General features: G+C 42.8%; 1 protein-coding gene across 30 annotated transcripts in view; it reads right to left on the bottom strand.

Moving 5' to 3' along the window:
* The window catches only part of TRPM3 (transient receptor potential cation channel subfamily M member 3), an 862,465-nt gene that overhangs the window by 46,398 nt on the left and 797,787 nt on the right, over positions 1–18,280 (bottom strand). For 20 of the 30 annotated variants that reach the window (XM_072762579.1, XM_072762569.1, XM_072762476.1 and 17 more), the window contains 3 exons: positions 12,276–12,404; positions 7,432–7,683; positions 1,576–1,750 (listed from right to left, as the gene is read on the bottom strand). In XM_072762579.1, coding sequence (XP_072618680.1) covers positions 1,576–1,750; positions 7,432–7,683; positions 12,276–12,404 — 556 coding nt within the window. Of the gene's footprint in view, positions 1–1,539; positions 1,751–7,431; positions 7,684–12,275; positions 12,405–18,280 lie in introns of all 30 variants that reach the window. The other 10 variants (XM_072762536.1, XM_072762484.1, XM_072762522.1 and 7 more) reach the window with 1 other exon arrangement.

Genomic DNA, 18,280 nt, shown 5'->3' on the forward strand with positions numbered 1-18,280 from the left:
AGGAAAACTTAAACAAGGCAAAATAATGTAATGTGGAAAGTAATTTCTGGGGGGCCGGGGAGTATACATTTAATCTTTGAGGAGAATGATGGTAGATGGGCTTTTAGTTGTTTTGTTTTAGGGACCATTTGAAAGGAGGATTCCCCAGAGGGTTTTCCCCAGGCTCTGGAAAGCTGTCTTGGTGAAGGCGGCGCATTGCCAACCAAAGTTATCACGACTAGGAGATGGAGTCAGAATGCCTCCTCAGTGAGCATGGCCAAGTCTCCTGAAATGAATATTGTTCCAATTAGGTGTCCATAAAGCCTTCTTGCCTCAGATAACTCCTTTTAAGAAAGGTATTTGTTCAAAATCCATCACAGAAGGGAAAATGACATATTACTGTGTCCTGCTGCCCATGTACACATGTTCCTCACAGGCCCAGAGGGCTCTTACTCTTTGATGCTTGCTCCTTATTTACTTGGTGTCCGTTCTACCTGGGATTGGCAGAGGGGTAGGGGTGGGGGGTTGCTGACTGGTCTCTGCTCCTGCTCTTAACAAACTATATTACCTGGTTATGTAACCCCGATCCATGTCCACAGTCCAGAGCTCAGATGGCTGGCGTGTCAGCAGAAAACGTTTCAAAAATGTTAATTCGACAATGTTGGAGGGATGTTATTTCTAGAGCTAAACTCCTTAGGGAAAATGAGAAATCCTTGCTTCAGGGATTTAGCTCTTCCATACTGGAAGATACTTCTTTCCTGATGCTTTCTTCCCAAATAATTTCTCAATGTCTGCTATGCCCTGACATTTGGTCTAAATAAAATGCTGGAACAGACTCCTAGGATACAACTACCTCCAAACTCTGTATAAGAGGGTGTTTATTATAGAGAATCAGCATCTATTAGGGCATGAAACACTGGGGGCCTGCTGGCGCTTGCTCTTCACACTGAATCATTTCATGATATAGATACTTTTTTTTTCTGGCATTTACAGCAAGCAACTCAGTTTATAACCTAAGGCATTTTCCATACTTCCAGGCAGTGAATACTAGGTCCTTTTGAGTCTCAGTAGCACATAATTTAAGACAGTGGGAAAAGGAGTTGGAGAATAATTTCCACTGCAAGGAAAACACCATGCAGATGTTTGCCCTCTTGAATTCTGATGGCAAAATAGAGAATTGTTTACTTGTTCTGAAGTCAAACCCAAGGAATTTAGTTTTTACTGGCTGGGGGTTGGGGGTTGGGGTAGGGGTGGGGAGTCATGACATAATATATTAATGATATTGAAATATTCAACACATGGATTTTGAATCCCCAAATAATTTAGATCTTTTTATATGGTTCTTGATCAAATTTGGTATATCAAATGTCGATTTGTGTCACAGAAAGGACATACCTGGAGAAAGACTACTTTGTGAAAATTGTATATTCACCTTCTGTAATTGTTTTTTTTTTTTTTCCTCCAAGATACCAAGCTAGGAATCGGTCCTCTATCTTGAGCCATTTATTGAGAACAAACAAATGAACTCAGAAAAGACATGACCCAATTGAAGTTCAATACCTGACTTTGGTGTATGAGAATCATAAACTTGCTTACGGTCAATCTGGTCCGCAAACACTTCCCCATAAATCATCCAATAGGGCATGTAGAAGATGTTCTTGGCCAATTTCCATGATGGCTCTTCATTGGGAAAGAGAATGGCTTGCCTGGCGACCCCAAAACTCATCAGTACCACCAGCATGATGATGACAAAGTACATCATGTCTATCATCTGGAAGGTTGGGGAAACAGAGGGAGAAACAAAAGAAAATCCATATGACTGAATGTCCCTATGACAGCAACATTGATGGAAACCTTTGTAGGAGGTTCACTTTTAATACTGCTGTTAAGGGATATATACATAGATAGCTGTGTAAGAAAGTAAGAAAGAGAAACACTTGGTCTATTGCAGCAATGTCCACAGATGCTTATCAGTAACTCAAGAATCATTTTTACAAAAGCACACAGAGAATGGAACCTCCTCATTTTTCATTGTTGTCTGTGCCACGTAGTCAAGACTAGGCATGGGAGTCACATGAAGCTTGGGTCTCTGTAAGTTCAGTACTAGCTTTGTCTCTCTTCCTGGGAAGGGCAAATGTCCTCCTTGGGTCTCTTTCTTCTTAGCAAAATTGAAATTGGGAAAATCAGACCATCTTAAGAACTATTGCAATGCTGTAAATTCCCTAAGTTTGAAAGGCTAATGAAGTGGTGGAACACTCAAGGAAATAATCATTTGCAAACAAAGCTAGGACAACCCAAATATCCATCATTTACCTTCTTATTCTTGTGCCCCTACCTCATTGTCTGGTATTCTATCACAAACCAGTCCCTCAGAAGACCATTCTTTCTGTATTTAATTCTCTCACAGTATATCCTATCAGTTATGAAGGGTGTTTTTGTAGGAAATAGAATCAGGTTGCCTAATGGCCCATTTCTGTGTCTGCTGCTGAAAAGTTGGATTTTCATCTTGACATGTTTATAAAATTCTCTTGACTGCATTTGAGCACAATGTTATCTCTTGTTCCTCTTGATTCCTTTCTTTTTTGCTTGTTTTCATGATACATATTATCTGTGATCTGTTTCTCATATGCCAAATTACTTTCCTTTTATCACCAAAAATAGATGGGGAAGTAATAACTATTATTTTGCCTGGCCAGAACCCATTGCCTCCTTCTTTTAGAAGCAGTTCCCACCCATTTTGGCCACAAAGATAGGTGTCTTTTCCAGGCTAGGTTAATCATGCTACCTCACTCTCTGGCAACAGTGATAGGAGGTAGGCATGTGACACAAGACGGGCCAACCAGAGTCCTTTCTTTGGAGTTTTTTCAACTGAAGTTGGGAGAGAGAAGCTCCCTTTCTTTCTCCATAATGATATGAATTCAGAGTGTCTGAGGCCGAGTCTCTGACTAGTGAAAATGATCAGGAGTGAATGAAGCAGATATTCCAGACACAGAGAGAGTATGTCCTGACAATGGTTGAAGGCCTGATTGCCATAGCCCTTAAGGGCAGTTTCAACATGCCCTGCTCTAAGTCAATATATCCCTGCCGGGCTTAAGCTAGTTGGGAGACTGGTTTCTATCCCTCACATCAAATCATCTAATACAAAAGACGGCCTTCTCTTGGGTATCAAACTTCCTGAAGGGATACCCATCCACAAACAAACACTAATGATAATTTTATCAATGATAATAAAGGCTTTAAATCTGCTTTAAAATTTTATTTTAAAAGAATATATTCCATGGTGTCTGTTATTAGAATTTAAACACTATAACTTTCCTGTTTGCCTTAGGACACTGGGGGCTCAATATATTTTAGGTCAGTTAGTCAATCAACCATCAAGGCAACTTCCAAATCCATCTGTCAAGTATCATTTAACTTTAAGACTAAATAAGAATCTCTCAAAACTTGATGTTCATTCATATTTATTTAGTGTTTTAAAAAATATATGCTACTGAATTGGTTATTCTTTTTATAGCTGAGTGGCCTCAGAACTCTCTTAAAAGTGAACAAGCCAACTGTGTTGAAACAGTTTTATAGGAACATAGACCTGTTGCTCATCCTCTATTTTGTAAAATTCTTTCATCTTTTATTTACAATTAGTTCTATCAATGAAAAAACACTAATGGGTCCTTCATGTGTATTCAGATTGATTAAAAGGTAGGTGGGGAGAAGAAGGTGTGTACCCTGATTTAAGAGCCAGTCTGACCCAAGAAAACTCAGCCAGTACACATGACAACTGTTCTAATCTAATTTCTCAGGACTATTTTCATTCAGATTAAGTCTGCTCTCTACCTGAAGGCTCAAAACCATCAAAGGCAAAAGACATTCTTCTCACTCAACTATATAAATTTCAAAACAGTCTTCCATATAAATACTGAAATCTGGTAGAGTGCAGAAACAGAGCATTAGTAAAAACTAAGGGTGGGGACCTCTGTTTTTATAGCTAAATTGTTCAGTTGGTTCAGTATGAAGAGAGTAGATTTTGTCTCACTCTTCTAAATATGCGTTGGTTGCATCCTGTACGGGTGTTAGACTACCAGGCTACCTGAGTTTTCATCTTGGCTCTGCTAGTAAAAATAGCCTAAGGGGTCATATGCAAGTTGCTTAATCTTGTTTTTCTTCTCATTTTCAAAATGGGGATAATAAAGACAATAATTATACATATTCGTTTTGTAAGGACTAAGTGTGATAACATGTGAAGCAATGTGGGTAGTTCTCTGTAGTATTAATGTATTGTTATTATTACCATTGGATGATCAAGCTGTGAAGTCAGAGCTGGAATCCTGACTCTGTTCTTTGCCCAGTTTGTTTATTCAACTGACAAATGAATGAAGATACTAAAAGCCATTTCGTGGGGTTGTAGTGATGATGACACGTTTGACATAGTATTTGGCACAGAGTAAATGATAGCTATTATTATTGTTGTTTTTATTTTGCATTATATAAGTGAGTTTAGTACTAAACTTGGAGAATTGCATTGAGAAGTGGAATATGAGGGAAAGGGTTCAGGATTCCAGAGTGATCCCAGATTGTAAGTTCAGTTGGGATCATACTTGATCAGTATTGCATCCAGGTATCTTAGCAGATGTCTATCCCTAGATTACAGGGCACAGTGAGTTACTTGGCTGTTTAATACTGAATAGGGACCGCTCTAATGTTGAGGGACTTTCAGAATAATCACATCTGGGCATATTTTGTTAAGCTTCCTGCCTGGCAGTCCATTGGCTCACTGATAAATTCTATAGGCATATTTTACCTACCTTCTGGATCAGTGACTCAATTATCAAACTAAGTATCTTAAAAGCTCCATGAAAGAGAATAAAGCCACCAAATACACTCATTTTCTTATTCTTGACTGATCAGTGAAGTCATTCATAAGTTAGAATGTAGAGAAAATGTAGTACATCTCTCTTGCTCACTCCAAAGTAAGGTTTCATTCAAATCAAATCTGGGGATAATTATGCCATTATTAAAATGATAGACATGGATTTTACAATAAGCTTGCCGTTTTAGTGTGACTTCAGATATTTCAAGTATTTCAATGCCACCTAACCTTTTTAAAGTAATATATTTGGCTGGTTTGAGACTTCAGATCTTATTTATTGAAACAGAACAAGGCAACCAATCAATTAGAAAAAACCAAGCCATCAGATTATGTAATTGTTTACTGTGGCAGTTTTCAACAGAGGGCAATTGTGTCCACAGGGGACATATGGCAATGTCTGGAGATGTTTTTGTTGTCATAAGAGTGTGTGTGTACTTGTGTGTGAGCACCTACTCTACTGGCATTAGTGGATAGAAGCCAGTGATGCTGCTAAACATCCTATGATGGACAAAATGGTCCTCCCAACAAAGAATTATCTAATCTGAAAATCAATAGGGTCCCGGTCGAGAAAACTTGGTTAATTTTGCAGCTGCTATAATTCTTCACTTTCATTTGGTTCATTTGAGAATACATTTGGAAATCTCGTGAAAGCTTGTCCTCTCTGTCCAGGAAATTCATACGTCCACGTATTTTTTAGATATAAATTGGGTGGAGGGTCCACCAATTCTTTCTCCTAAATCTCTCCCAAAGACTCTAAGTTGAGAGTCTCTGCTTCTAGACATACGAATCTTTACCACAATCTCAAATTCATACTAAAATACAGAGAAGATTATATAACAGGCTGTGCAACAGAGTCAGATACACATTTTATATCTAGTCAAAAACCCCAATTGAACTGGGATTCAGTTTTGGGTAAATAAATCAAGCTTGTTGAATTCAAGTTTCCCTCTCTAGAATGGGTTTGCTGGTATTTCCCCTAAACAATGTTGGTGTTATAAATCTCAAGCTTTTGTACAAAAGATTTAAGAATAGAGCTGACCAACCATGTTCACCAATTCTTCCGCTCTCCTTTTCTTTGTACTTTAACAACATAAATATAACAGACACAATTTATCAACTACTTACTAGGATCCAGATACCATTAGTTATTTAGAAACTGTTATTTCTAATCATCCCAACAACCTTGCAAGATATAACCTTGCATTTATTATAATTACTTTAAGTGAGTAAAAATCTTAAGGATGATTAAATAAATTGCTTAAAGCCTCACAACCCTTCCCTTTTTGATTCAAATTCTCCTCTTTGCATGTGTTTGTCAGTGCTTTTGTAGGAACAGTCTTGGTTATTTAAGATTCATTTCAATAGAGTTATATATGCGCATATATAATAATAATAATAATAATAATAATAATAAATACTGATTGGCTGACCGAAAGGTCAGCAGCAATAATGTATATAGTAAAACTTGAGTGAGAATGATAAAGGACATCTATTGACTAATTGCTGGGTTTTCAGCAGCTCACAAGTGGAAGTGGAGTGGAGGTTATTAGTATAGAGGTTTCTCAGTAACAGGTGTTTACCATGGCAGGATGAACATATTTGGCTTTTCCACATATGTCCTGTAAAGGTGAAGTAAGGGACACTTAGAAAACTGGAGTAACTGATAAAAGCACCCAGGTTCTGGGCTTCTAGTTCTAATTCCTCTAGTGAGTCTGGAGCAGAGGCTGATTTGCTCGTGCATACCTCAGTTCACACCAGGGCTGTCCCTCTAGGGCTGGATCTTTACGGAGAGAGTCTGGAAACTAGTGTGGCCAAGGAGTGCTGGAGCAAGTCTACAGCTACTTCTGGGAAGGCATATTGGTTTGCCACTTGAGATTCTTTTTTAAAGAATACGATAAGTAAGTGTATCATTCTGGAATCCAGTTTTTAACTCATCATTTCCCAGTAGTGTAACAAAATACATGGATATATGGATAGAACTTATGGGCTGACTCAAATTCAACCTAACAACTCAGCTAAAATAGATTATATTTTCTTCCTTTTGTGTAGGGAAAGGCATTTTTCAAGCACTTTATTAAAAAAAAGAAGAAGAAGAAGAAATGTTAAAAATCGAAAAAAATCTGTTAAAAACTTGGAGTGGATACCACACCTCCTCCAAGATCCAGCTAAAATGTAATCGCCACATGAAGCCTTCCCTGACCTACATTGTCTTTTCTATTCTCCTTTATACTTTATTTGCATCTCTACCACAGCATTCTCATACTGTATGGCAATTACTTCTCTTCCTCTCATCTCTGATCTCACAGAATGAGTTCCTTTATATACACAACTCCTACTCCAGTGCTTAACACAAAATAGATGATCTGTGTATGTTTTTCAGTAAGTAAATGGGTGAGTGATGGTTAATTTTCCAGTGATGTATATGGATGTAGTCAAACTCCCAAACACTCAAAAGGAATGAAAAAATAAAACATCCCCAGGGCCATCTCGGACCATCACAGCGGGCCCAAATGAATTATCTTCCTCTTCCTATAATTGTTACTCCTCCTCTGCAAATTTATAACATGGAATCAGAGCACCCTGCTTACCATTTTTCCAATCATCATTACATATGGGCCCAAATACTTGTTCACGCCGAAGATGTCTAGTAGACGGATGTACCAATAAATGATGTTCACACAATAGATGACCCTCCCATCGCTCCTGAAGGGCTGGTCTTGAAGACGAAGGATCATTCCGACAGAGAACAAAAGGATGGCTATTAGGTCTGTGACATTCCAGTATTCCTGCAGCCACACCTTCACTTTCTGTAGCAACTTCCCTGGTTCTGACATCAGAATCTAAAAGGCAGGAAAGAGAGTGGGGTTAGGTCTGATTTCAGTCTATGTTTTTGGTCTAGTTGGAAAATGCTTCGGCCTGTTAGTTGACATCAGTAGCTTGTTTTGTTTACTTGTGTCCACTTGAATACTTGCATGCTGTGAATATACAACTGAGCTAAGTTTAGGCCAGGCAGATACAAACATTCCAGAAGCAAATGTAAGCAATAAGTTTGATCCTTTGGGTTGCTTTACAATTCTAAGACATGCATTGGGGCTTTGCTATAAAATTACTGATTCCTAATGCACTGTAAATCTCTGAAGTTCTGCTCCATTTCAATGCCACCATATTGAGTTACTCAGATCCACAGGGAGGACAACTTCAGTCTTCTCTTCACATCCACATAATTGCATCAATATCACCTCTATTTCTAAATACAATGTGATCCAACCACTTCTCACCACTACCCACTGCTGCCACTCTATTCTAAGTCCTATCACATCAACCAGATGATTGCAACATCCTTCTAACTGGTATCCCTGCCATCACCGCTGCCCACCCTTCCTCAATCCATTCTCTGAGTAGCACACAGAATGATCTTTAAAAACTTAAGCCATGATCTGGGTAGTGACTACACAGTTATATGGGTTGACAGAAACTCATCAAGCTGGACCCTTATGAGCTGTTCATTTTCTTACCGGTAAATTATACCACAATCTAAAAAAGCGAGAGACTTGAGAGATGCGTGAAAAACAATAATGACAACAAAAACGAAAGTAAATTGTGATGAGTGAATATTTAAATCTCTTGACAGCTTCCAAAACAAATAGAGAAAAATCCAAACTCCTTCCGGTGTCCTCATTTCCCATCCCACCATATTCTTGCCATTCCACACCTCCAGACACAGTCGTGTTGTCTGCAGCATAACAAGTCCATTCTAAGCTCAGGATATTTGCACCTGTTCCTTCTGTTGGGCATTTTCTTCTCCCAGATTTTTACATGTTTGGCTCCTCCTCATCCTCAAGGTCTCTGCTCTAATTTCTCCTCCTTAGGAAGACCTTCTTTGACTATCCTACCTGCAGGGGCCTCCATATCCGCAAGTCAGTCACTAATATATTACCCTCTCTTATGCTTTAAAGAGTTTATCACAACATGAAATTAGTAAATATGTTGTATGTGTCTGTTTACCTGTCATCTCCCCTAGACTGTAAACTCTGAGGGCAGACCCTTTGTTCCCTAGGGCCTGTTACATAATAGATTCTCAATAAATGTTTGTTGACTTATTGCTACATAGACACCTACCTCACAGCAATCCTCCCCTCCCTCCTATATCGTTAGCAACTGGGTGGGGCTCTGACTGACCTTAAATCCAGAAGGACTTTTCTGCTGCCACACATGGGCTCTATGAAATGCACAGTCGGCTAGTGGGAGTTGCCACCCATCCCACAGCACAGCTTGCACTGGATGTGAGGAGCCAGGGAGGCAGGCCTAGTGAGGCTGTATAGCAAGGCTACCTTCATGCATCCCCTGTGTTTATTCAGAGACTTCCTTCTTTTTGAGACATCACCAGCCCTGCTTTCCCAACTCAGGATCTCCTCTCAAAGAGGAGGAAAGCAAAGACGGGGACAGGTCTGATCTGCAGCTATTTATTCGAATCCTCATGTCCCCTGTCATGGCTTACCTTGGCCTCAAACATTAAGGAAGGGAGGTCTTGGTAAGTCAGGACGAGGACTTGGGAGCGGTGCACCAGATACCAGAGCCAGCTGGTAGTCCTTTCTCCTCTGCAGTGCTACATTCCTAAACCCTAGGCCAGGGTTTCTTAAACTCAAGCATGCCTCAGAATCACCTGGAGGGCTGGCGCCAGCACAGATGGCTACTGCGTCCTATGTCCTACGCCTGGAGTTTCTGCTCCCGTGTGCCTGGTATGGGGCTCGGGGGTTTGCATTTCTCACAGGTTCCCCAGGGCAAGCTGGTGACAACAGGTGGAGAACCACTGTCCTACCCATCCGGGGTTCCTGCACTGCCGTCGTCCTGGTGGCTTCTCAGGGGCTCCCTGGTAACTAGGAAAACTTCCCCATGTGTGGGCTGAGGGGGGTGAGGGTGGGAAGGGAAATGCCTTGGAGGTTTCCTAACCCTGTGTCCACATTTTCCTGCAACCGGTCAACACAGAGGTTGGCAGCATCATTTTTTAGACAGTGGCAACAGTTTTGGGAAGGCTCAACATAAAAATAGAAAAAAGAGAGATCAAGGCTCGAGCGGCGGCGGGGAAGGAGCGCAGAGACCCGGGCCCTGAAAGTTCTCCAGCAGGCCCCGAGGGGCGTGGCCGCGAAGGGGGCGTGGCCGCGAAGGGGGCGTGGCCGCGAAGGGGGCGTGGTCGCGAGAGGGGGCGTGGCCGCCGGCTGCGGGCAGGGGCCTCGCGGGGATGCGGGGGGATGGGGGGGGGGGGAGGACGCCCGCCCACGCGCGCTGTCAACAGTCCCGGGCCCCGGAGGGATCCCCGCGGCTTGTTTTGGTGACTGCGCGCGGAAGTATGTGGTGCTGGGAATGGGAGGGCCGCCTGTGAAACCACAAAGCCCTGCTTGTGCGTCGCACGGCCGGGAAGCCTGCAGACTTTTCCGTGTTTCCGGGATCTTGCGAGCCCGCGCGCTGCGGGAGACGCGGAGGCGGGACCCGTGGGGTGCTCAGGCCCTGGGCGGGCGGCGGAGCATCTCTGACGGGCCCAGGGACCCGGGGTCAGGGTTGCGGTGAAGCGGGGTGGGGTGGAGGCGGGGGAGGCTGCAGCGCCAGGCCCGGGAGGGCGAGGTCGGAGAGGAAGGTGGTCGGCGCCTCCCTGCGCCCGGGGCGGGGCCCCTCCTCCTCGCCGGACCCCGGGATGACCCCCTGCTGACCCAAGCCTGCAGGGCCCTGCCCGGTCCACGGTTACATGCCGCCTCAGGAGAAATGGATATCCAGGCCGGGAGGTTCCTGGCTGCCCGCCTGCTTGGCAGCCTCTTCCAGAACAGTCCGTGGAGTACAGACTGCTCCCTGTCTTCTTCCAGTCTGGTCCCTGGAGGGATTCCAGTCTCCCTGCCCAAGTCCTTCCCTTTTCTGCTTATCATGGGTTAGGATTATGCATCAGGGCGTTAAATCACGGGAGAGGAGCTGGCGCTTAGCAGCAGCAGAGCCCCTAGCAGTAGCGGGCCTCCGGGCCTCCGTTCTCAGGGCGCTGCACAAAAGACCACAGCAAATTTATTACAGTGTTTTCACTTCACAGATGGGAAATGCACAGCCCTGGTCAGCGAGGAGAAGGCATTGTGAATAGGAAGACCTGAGAGTAGACAACTAGTTAGAACAAGGCCAGGCAACGCATCCATTAAAAAAAAAAAAAATCCAGACTCATAAAATGGGACTAAGTGTACACACCTCCAAACTCTCAGGATGAGGGCATCCCAATTAGAATTTCAGTATCCCCAGAGCAGTTTAAAAACCCTAAACGGCTCTAAACATATTTAAGAGATTTTAAAAAATGATCCCAATATAATGGCATCTAATAGATACTGCATCCTTTTGTCTGGAAGAGAACATTGTAGAGCTAAAACCTAAGGGTCTTTTAACCTGTCTGCCTTGGTAATGAAGGCAAGGGTGAATTTGTGTATTTGTAGGAATCCTTTTTCCTGTGGAGCCTAATATATTTTCCCACTCACTGACTGTTCCGGAATTCCTGAGGGTGCAGTGGACTTGACAGAGAGTGATTCTTCCAGAAAAGACCTTGCCTGCTGACTGTAGTTCCAGGGGGAGATGCAGAAGAATCATCACACAGCACAAGCCAGCCTTCCCTCCAGCCTAGGGAACGGGAGTTTGCGGCGCCTGTTGAGCAGGGTTGCAGAGCCCTCTGGTGGACTCTTGCTTGACCACATGCATTTCAGCAGCTCACGTTCTGTTGGCCCCTGACACTGGCTCTGACTTCAAGCAAGTCCTTATGCAGGTGGGGTTATGATGGCTCCTTTTACAAGAAGGGGGTAGGGGTAGAAGAAGGGGGCCCACACCCTCAATCTGAAGGATAAAAAATATCTTCATTTCACCTCATTGATGCATAGGGCTGGTGGAAAGGCTGGTGCCAAGCAGATGCATAATAAACGTTGAGAAGGAATAAACCAGAGGATAAATTAATGAATGAAAGTATAGTTCTTACCCCTGGAGCTGCTGAAACGCATTTGAGGAATCATAGGTGTTGGATGACAGTGTGCAAAGAGTCCCAGAGTAAATAAAGCTTTGCCATGGGAGTTAAAAGTAGAAAAAATGGAGCAATTTGAGAAGTCCTGTGTCTAGAGTCCATGGAAGATAGGCGTAAACAGTGTCGAAGACTACTGGAGGGTTTCTTGGAGCAAGAGCTCTGTGGGCAAAAGCTAAAGCAAATCCTAAGCATGTGTGGAGTGACTGCCTTATAAACACACACTGTGATGTCTCCCCAGATTTGTCAGCGGCCCCCAAGGCCAAGCCCATGATTTCTATGGCAGCATTAGAGAAAACAGTTTCTGGCTTAATATGGATCCCTAGCAGCCACCCTCTCCCTTCCATCCACAAACCTAACTAACCACGGTCTTTCTCCTACATTCTCTTTTGTGAAAGCAGTTACCTCTCTCATCTTCTCTATTCCCAGGGTGAATATATAGGAAATAACGATCCATTCCTGCGTGGAAGGCCAGCGCTCCATCTTCACTAACACAATATAGTTGAAGAGCATCAAGTATCCGATGTACGCCAGCTGTAAGGAAACACAACAGAGTGCTCTGGCTACGAGGACCCGGGAGCCCTGCCCTTGGGCAAAGCCACCGCACGGCAGGACGGAACGAGGTCAGCAGGCAGGACTCAGAATTCCCGACAAAAGGAACCTCTGAGCTATTCAAAGACTTTTTTTTGTAAAAAGACTGTAATAATGTGATATGCTATCTTCCTTTTGACCCTTACGTGTATCTGTGGGTCCCAGTATTTTGTTTATACCTCTGTGTCATGATGCATCATTTTGTTTTGCAGTTACCCAGTTTCTCGTGTCCTTCTGGCTAAAAAGGGAACCTCTTCTCTCAGGGTTCCTCTTGCTCATGCCTGAGCCTCAGGTTCTTGAACTAGGGCACACAGTGGATTTGTGCCTAATGAATGCCAGGTAGATTAAATGTCTGTAGGAAGGAAAGGAAGACACATACTGTACTTGTAAACTGGCCAAACCCACAAGAAAATAGACTGGACTTTATCTCAAAGTTCCACTTGAATTCTTCCCCGAGTTAATGTCGTTGTTGTCATCATCATCATCATCTTCTTCTTTTTTTCCCTCCTCTCTAATATGCTTTGCGTGGCAGGACCCTGGGAGGGTTTTATCTGTTTTCTGTTGCACACCACCCCCCTTCCTTGTCCAAGCTGGGATATTCCTTCCCAGTTTCTGCTGCTTTGAAAGAAAACAAGAGAAGATAAAGCAATTTATAGGAAGGAATGGGTCTGTGTGGCCAACTGTGGCTTGGAGTGGGGTGTGATCCTCATGAGGCTTGAGAGCCTGAGGTCGAATCTCAGCGGAACTGGCTGAAGTGCTGGGTGTCTGAGGAAAACCTCAGGGCTTAGGTTTGGAGACTGTCACCGGACGATTCAGTTATGTCTAGGTGAGTGAGTGCAGGTGTAGGAGGACTGGTGAGGGTCTAGCAATGGGGGGCCTTGGAGCAAAAGACCCCTTGGGGGAAATGGCAGAGAAGCTCAACCTAGAATAGGCAGTGCTTTAAGTTGACTAAAGCATTCCTGGCTTTGGTGGTGCCCGGGACTGTGAGTAAGGAATGAGAGTGAGTTTACTCTGATCTGCACTCTTTGGAGCCCACATAGCAAAAAATAGGACACAGGGTGGGCCAAAGGGTTGAGGCCTTGGAGGTACAGTGTGACTCTGGAGCCTGGAGGCAGCATAGCAGGTGGGCAGCTTAGCAGGTGGAGAACAGCTCAGCCTGGCTGGGAGACAGGGAGGGGAACTAGCAGCCCCTACAGAGCCAAAGAAATGTTGCATTCTCTGCTAATGGGGCCTCTCTCGCTCTCTCTTCCTTTCTTTCCTTTTTTTAATCAAATGAATACATTAATTCTTAATAGGAGCCAAAGGTATTTTTAAAGACCCCATGACCTCACTGCATTTAAAAACACAACCATATAATTTCTCATCTCTTGCAAGGTGAACATATGTTGGCATTCAGCAGAAGCATGGGGGCAGCTACAGAGAGGCTGAGGGGCCAGCGGGGCCCATTCTCCACCTGAGGGATGTGCTCTTGCACACCTACCTCTTCAGGGACTGTCATTTTTGTCCACACCTCAGGTCCCACTGCTCCCCTTTGGGATCATTAGCACTCTGTGAAAACCTCACTTGGGAAGTCTGCTCTACCTGAAATCACATAGGATGCTGTTAAAATGTAACTTGGGGAATGCCTGGGTGGCTCAATGTTTGAACATCTGCCTTTGGCTCAGGTTGTGATTCCGGGGTCCTGGGATAGAGTCCTGCATTGGGCTCCCTGCGGGGAGCCTGCTTCTCCCTCTGCTATGTCTCTCTCTCTCTCTCTGTCTCTCTGTCTCTCATGAATAAATAGATAAAATTTAAAAAAATAAAATGTAATTTGATTCCTGTGGTTCCTGTTCACCATTACACACTGGCATCTACTCTCTGCTCCCTTTGAGTATTTCTCAGGACACAGTGGACTTTAATGGCTAAACTCTAAAATATTTTCTCAGCCTCCTTGTGTCCTGAAATCCTTCTTTATGCTTGCTCTTTTTTGTTTATTGGATCATATTCCATTACTTCTAGGAGAAATGAATCTCCTTAACTGCCCTGGTTTTTTAATCATGTTACCCAATTCACTGCAAAACATTTCAAAGCATTATCTTCTCTTGTCACACGTAGGCCCAGTAACGCCCACACAATTCTTCCAGAACCTCGGCATTTTAGCATTTACCTCCTCCAACCTGCCCCTGTCCTCCGAATTCAGGTCTAGTGTATTTGTTTGATGCAAGGAACGCAGACACCTGGATCAGTGAAACTTGGATTTAAATCCTAGCTCAAGTACTTCCAAGCTGTATCATTTTGTAGAAATCACTTCACCTGCCTGGGCCTCCATCCTGTGACTTGGAGATGATGGCTACTGACCTTACAGAGCTTTGGGAAGGATTAGGAACATGGGGGCAGAATATGTATCTATTTCCTGACAGTAGAGGCCCAATGAATGGTGGCTAAGATTACTATTTGCCTGTTTTCTCAAGAAATTTCCATTCCTCTTGTCTCCTCCTACCTCACTCTTTGCTTCCTTTTGATGCCGTGAACAGGTCATACCTCTCCTTTTTAAAAGTGCCTCCTTATTGTTTATGCTTCTTCCATGATCAGCCTGTTCTTTAAATCCCAGTTATTCTATACTGCTTTTCTTTCCAGAATCAAGCTACAATAAACATTTTGGGACAACTCTCAAAATATGGGCTTCCAAAAATACGGCTTTAAACATGTTTAAATGGCACATCAGAGGACTGGCTGCGTCTGGGAGGCAACCTATCTTAGAACTCACCAACATCCATGGGGTCTTGCTGCAGGTTACCTTAACATGACGTGCTTTAAGTTGTGTGTGCATGTAGACACAAACACATGTATTCTGTAGGCTTTAACAAGCTGTGTAGAATGTCAAAGCTCTGAGCAGAAACAATAACCTTATGATTCTTACTTAAGTCACTGCAAATCCTATAAGGATTTGTATTTTATTACTTAAATATTCTTCTTATACATTTTCTATTAAGCAGGATACACAACTCCTAAACTATGCAATGTGAGCACCAAAGATTGCTGCAGGTTGTATGGATCCCTGGTGGGCCTTTCCTACTGCTGCTGGAGAGTGAAGGGCACATGGCGTTTAAACAGTGGAAGGGGTCTGTCACTGCTGGAGAAACCCAGAGCACATCCCTTGCCCTCTGACCTGGTTCTTCTTTTATACCTTGAATTGGCATCCTCTCCAGCTGGGCACTTGAAATGGCTTTCATCGCAAACCAGATCTGGGAGCCAGTTGGATCCCTGCCTCCTTTCTTCTTGGAACAGAAGAGGACCCAACCTGCTCTTCTGGAAACTTGCTAAGATACAGAAGTGAGGTTTTGTGAAAATGAGGTGTGTCCCATCTTTCAGAAACTTGGGAGCATCGAAGGGGATATTTTTTGAAATCAGAGTAGGAAATACTCTTAAAGAAAAGAACACAACCGAAGGCAAGTAGGACCTTTGATCTAAAGCTGAATTTTACCATTAAGCATCTCTTGAGATTTAAAAATTAAAAATCTCTCCTCATCTCCATGTACTTCCTTGAGGCCTGGGCTTTGTCAATACATAAATATGGATTTCTGAAAGTCCTTATGTGAACACAACCAAACACGACTGGGGCATCTAGTCTACAGTCAGCTGTGCACAAAGGAGCCAGACATACAGGCTCTCCTTCCCAGAGGCCACTTCACAGCCTGCCGGGTATTATACAAGGAAAGTGTGTGTGTCGCAAGCTTCCTGGACCACAAGACTCACTTGGGAAGCTTGTTGAACATAGATAGAGCCTCTTCATCTCCTCCTTGGAGATTTGATTTAACGGGTCTGTGATGGGGCCAGGATTTGTATTTCTAACAAAATTCTTTATCATCACAGAAACTTTGGAAAATACTGGGCTGACAACTCAGCCCTCTATCTGATGCAGTGGTTCTCAACCCTGGCTACTCATTACACAACTACCTGGGAGCTTTGAAATATCCTGATGCTTGGGCTGTGCCCCAGACCAATGATGTCAGAATCTCTGAGAATAGCACCCAGGTACCTTTAAAAAAAGAGATAAAGATATAGGTTAAATTGAACCCAGGTATTTTATTTTTATTTTTTTAAGTACTCCAATTGGTTTCAATGTGTAGCCAAAGCTGCAAACCACCGTTCAGGTCATTTGTGACTTAAAAGACTCCTTGGCTAACAAATTGCTGCAGCTGAATAAATGGGGACAAAGGGAATCAAGGAAGCAAAGTTCATACTGAACAAAGATCAAGGATAAAAAGATAGGGATACTCTGGAAGGATAAGAGAAATAAATCCTGTCCTTGTAAAGGTGATTGATAATTCTTGATACTATTGCTTCTACTGATTCCTTTATGCTCTAGATCAGGAATTAGCAATCTTCTTAGTAAAGGACCAGAAAGTTAATTTTTAAGGCTTTACAGGCTGGACAGCCTTTATGGCAAGTTATTGACTCAGCAGTTGTAGCACAAAAGCAGCCAGATTATATGTAAACAAATGAAATTGGTTGTGTCCCAATAAAACTTTATTTATGGACACTGAAGTATGAATTGCATTTAATTTTCATGTGTCATAAAGTATTCTTCCTTTGATTTTATTTCAATTCTTTAAAAATGTAAAAACCACTCTTAGCTCACAGTCCGCAATAATAGGCCTTGTTTTGGGACTGGATTTGGCATATGGGGATGTAGTTTGCTAAGCCCCCTTTTAGGCTGGGACAATTGAGGTAGCTTGGTATAAGAGGAAAGACAGAAATATGTGTAAAATGCAGTAAAATTATTATCTTGATAAAACTTATATTATTATTATTATTATTGAGTGGATGGATGAATAAAAAACACTATTGCTGTGCAATGTGACTAGGCTTGGAAAAAAAACAGTTACATTTATATTATGCTTACACGTTCCAAGCACTGTTCTAAGTGTTTTACATATTTTAACACATTTAATCTTTACTAAATCCTACAAAGTAGGTGCTATTAATATCCCCATCTTAAGGAATCTGGGCACAGAGCACTGAAGTAACTCATTGGAGGTCACACAATAAAACTAAGACACATAGACAGGATTTCTGCTCAGCGCTCAGCCTGTCTTACCCCAAAGTGCATGCTTGTCACCACTAAGTCGTTTTCTGCAAGGTAAAAATAATATATATGTGTATATATATATATATATATATCTGCATCAAATATATAAATCAAAATTATTTTTGTATGTCTTTTTTTCAGAGGAGTATTTTTCTTTTTTAATATTCATAAATTTGAATTTTTACTTTGCTAAAAATAATCTAATATTTATATTTTGATTATGTCCTCTGCCGAGACCATAGTTTAAAGCAGTAGTTTTCAACGGGGGGCAACCTAAGCCCATAAAGGGACGCTTGGTGATGCCTGGAGACATTATGGTTGTCACACTTGAGGGCTGGAGAATGCTACTGGCATCTAGTGGACAGAGGCCAGGGCTGCTGCTAAACATGCTACAATGCACAGGACAGTCCTCTACGAAAAATTATTCGCTCAACATAATGTCAATAGTGCTAAGGTTCAGAAAGCCTGATTGGAAGCCAGTGTTAATTGTTAGCATACGGGACCACACACACACACACACACACACATACACACACACACACACACACACAAACACCTCATCTGGTCATCTGAGTCATCTTGGCCTCAGACTCAGATTTTCCTTTGCTGACTCAGGTGACTGGTGTGTAGCTGGTTGTGAGAAAGGCCAAAAATACAGACGCCTGTCCTTTGTCTGGCACAGTGCCACCGTGGCTGGAGAGAACCAAGCTGACCTGAGCCCAAGCTCACTTTCAGCTTAAAATATCAT

Source organism: Vulpes vulpes, chromosome 1, assembly GCF_048418805.1.
Source record: "Vulpes vulpes isolate BD-2025 chromosome 1, VulVul3, whole genome shotgun sequence".
NCBI lineage: Eukaryota > Metazoa > Chordata > Mammalia > Carnivora > Canidae > Vulpes > Vulpes vulpes.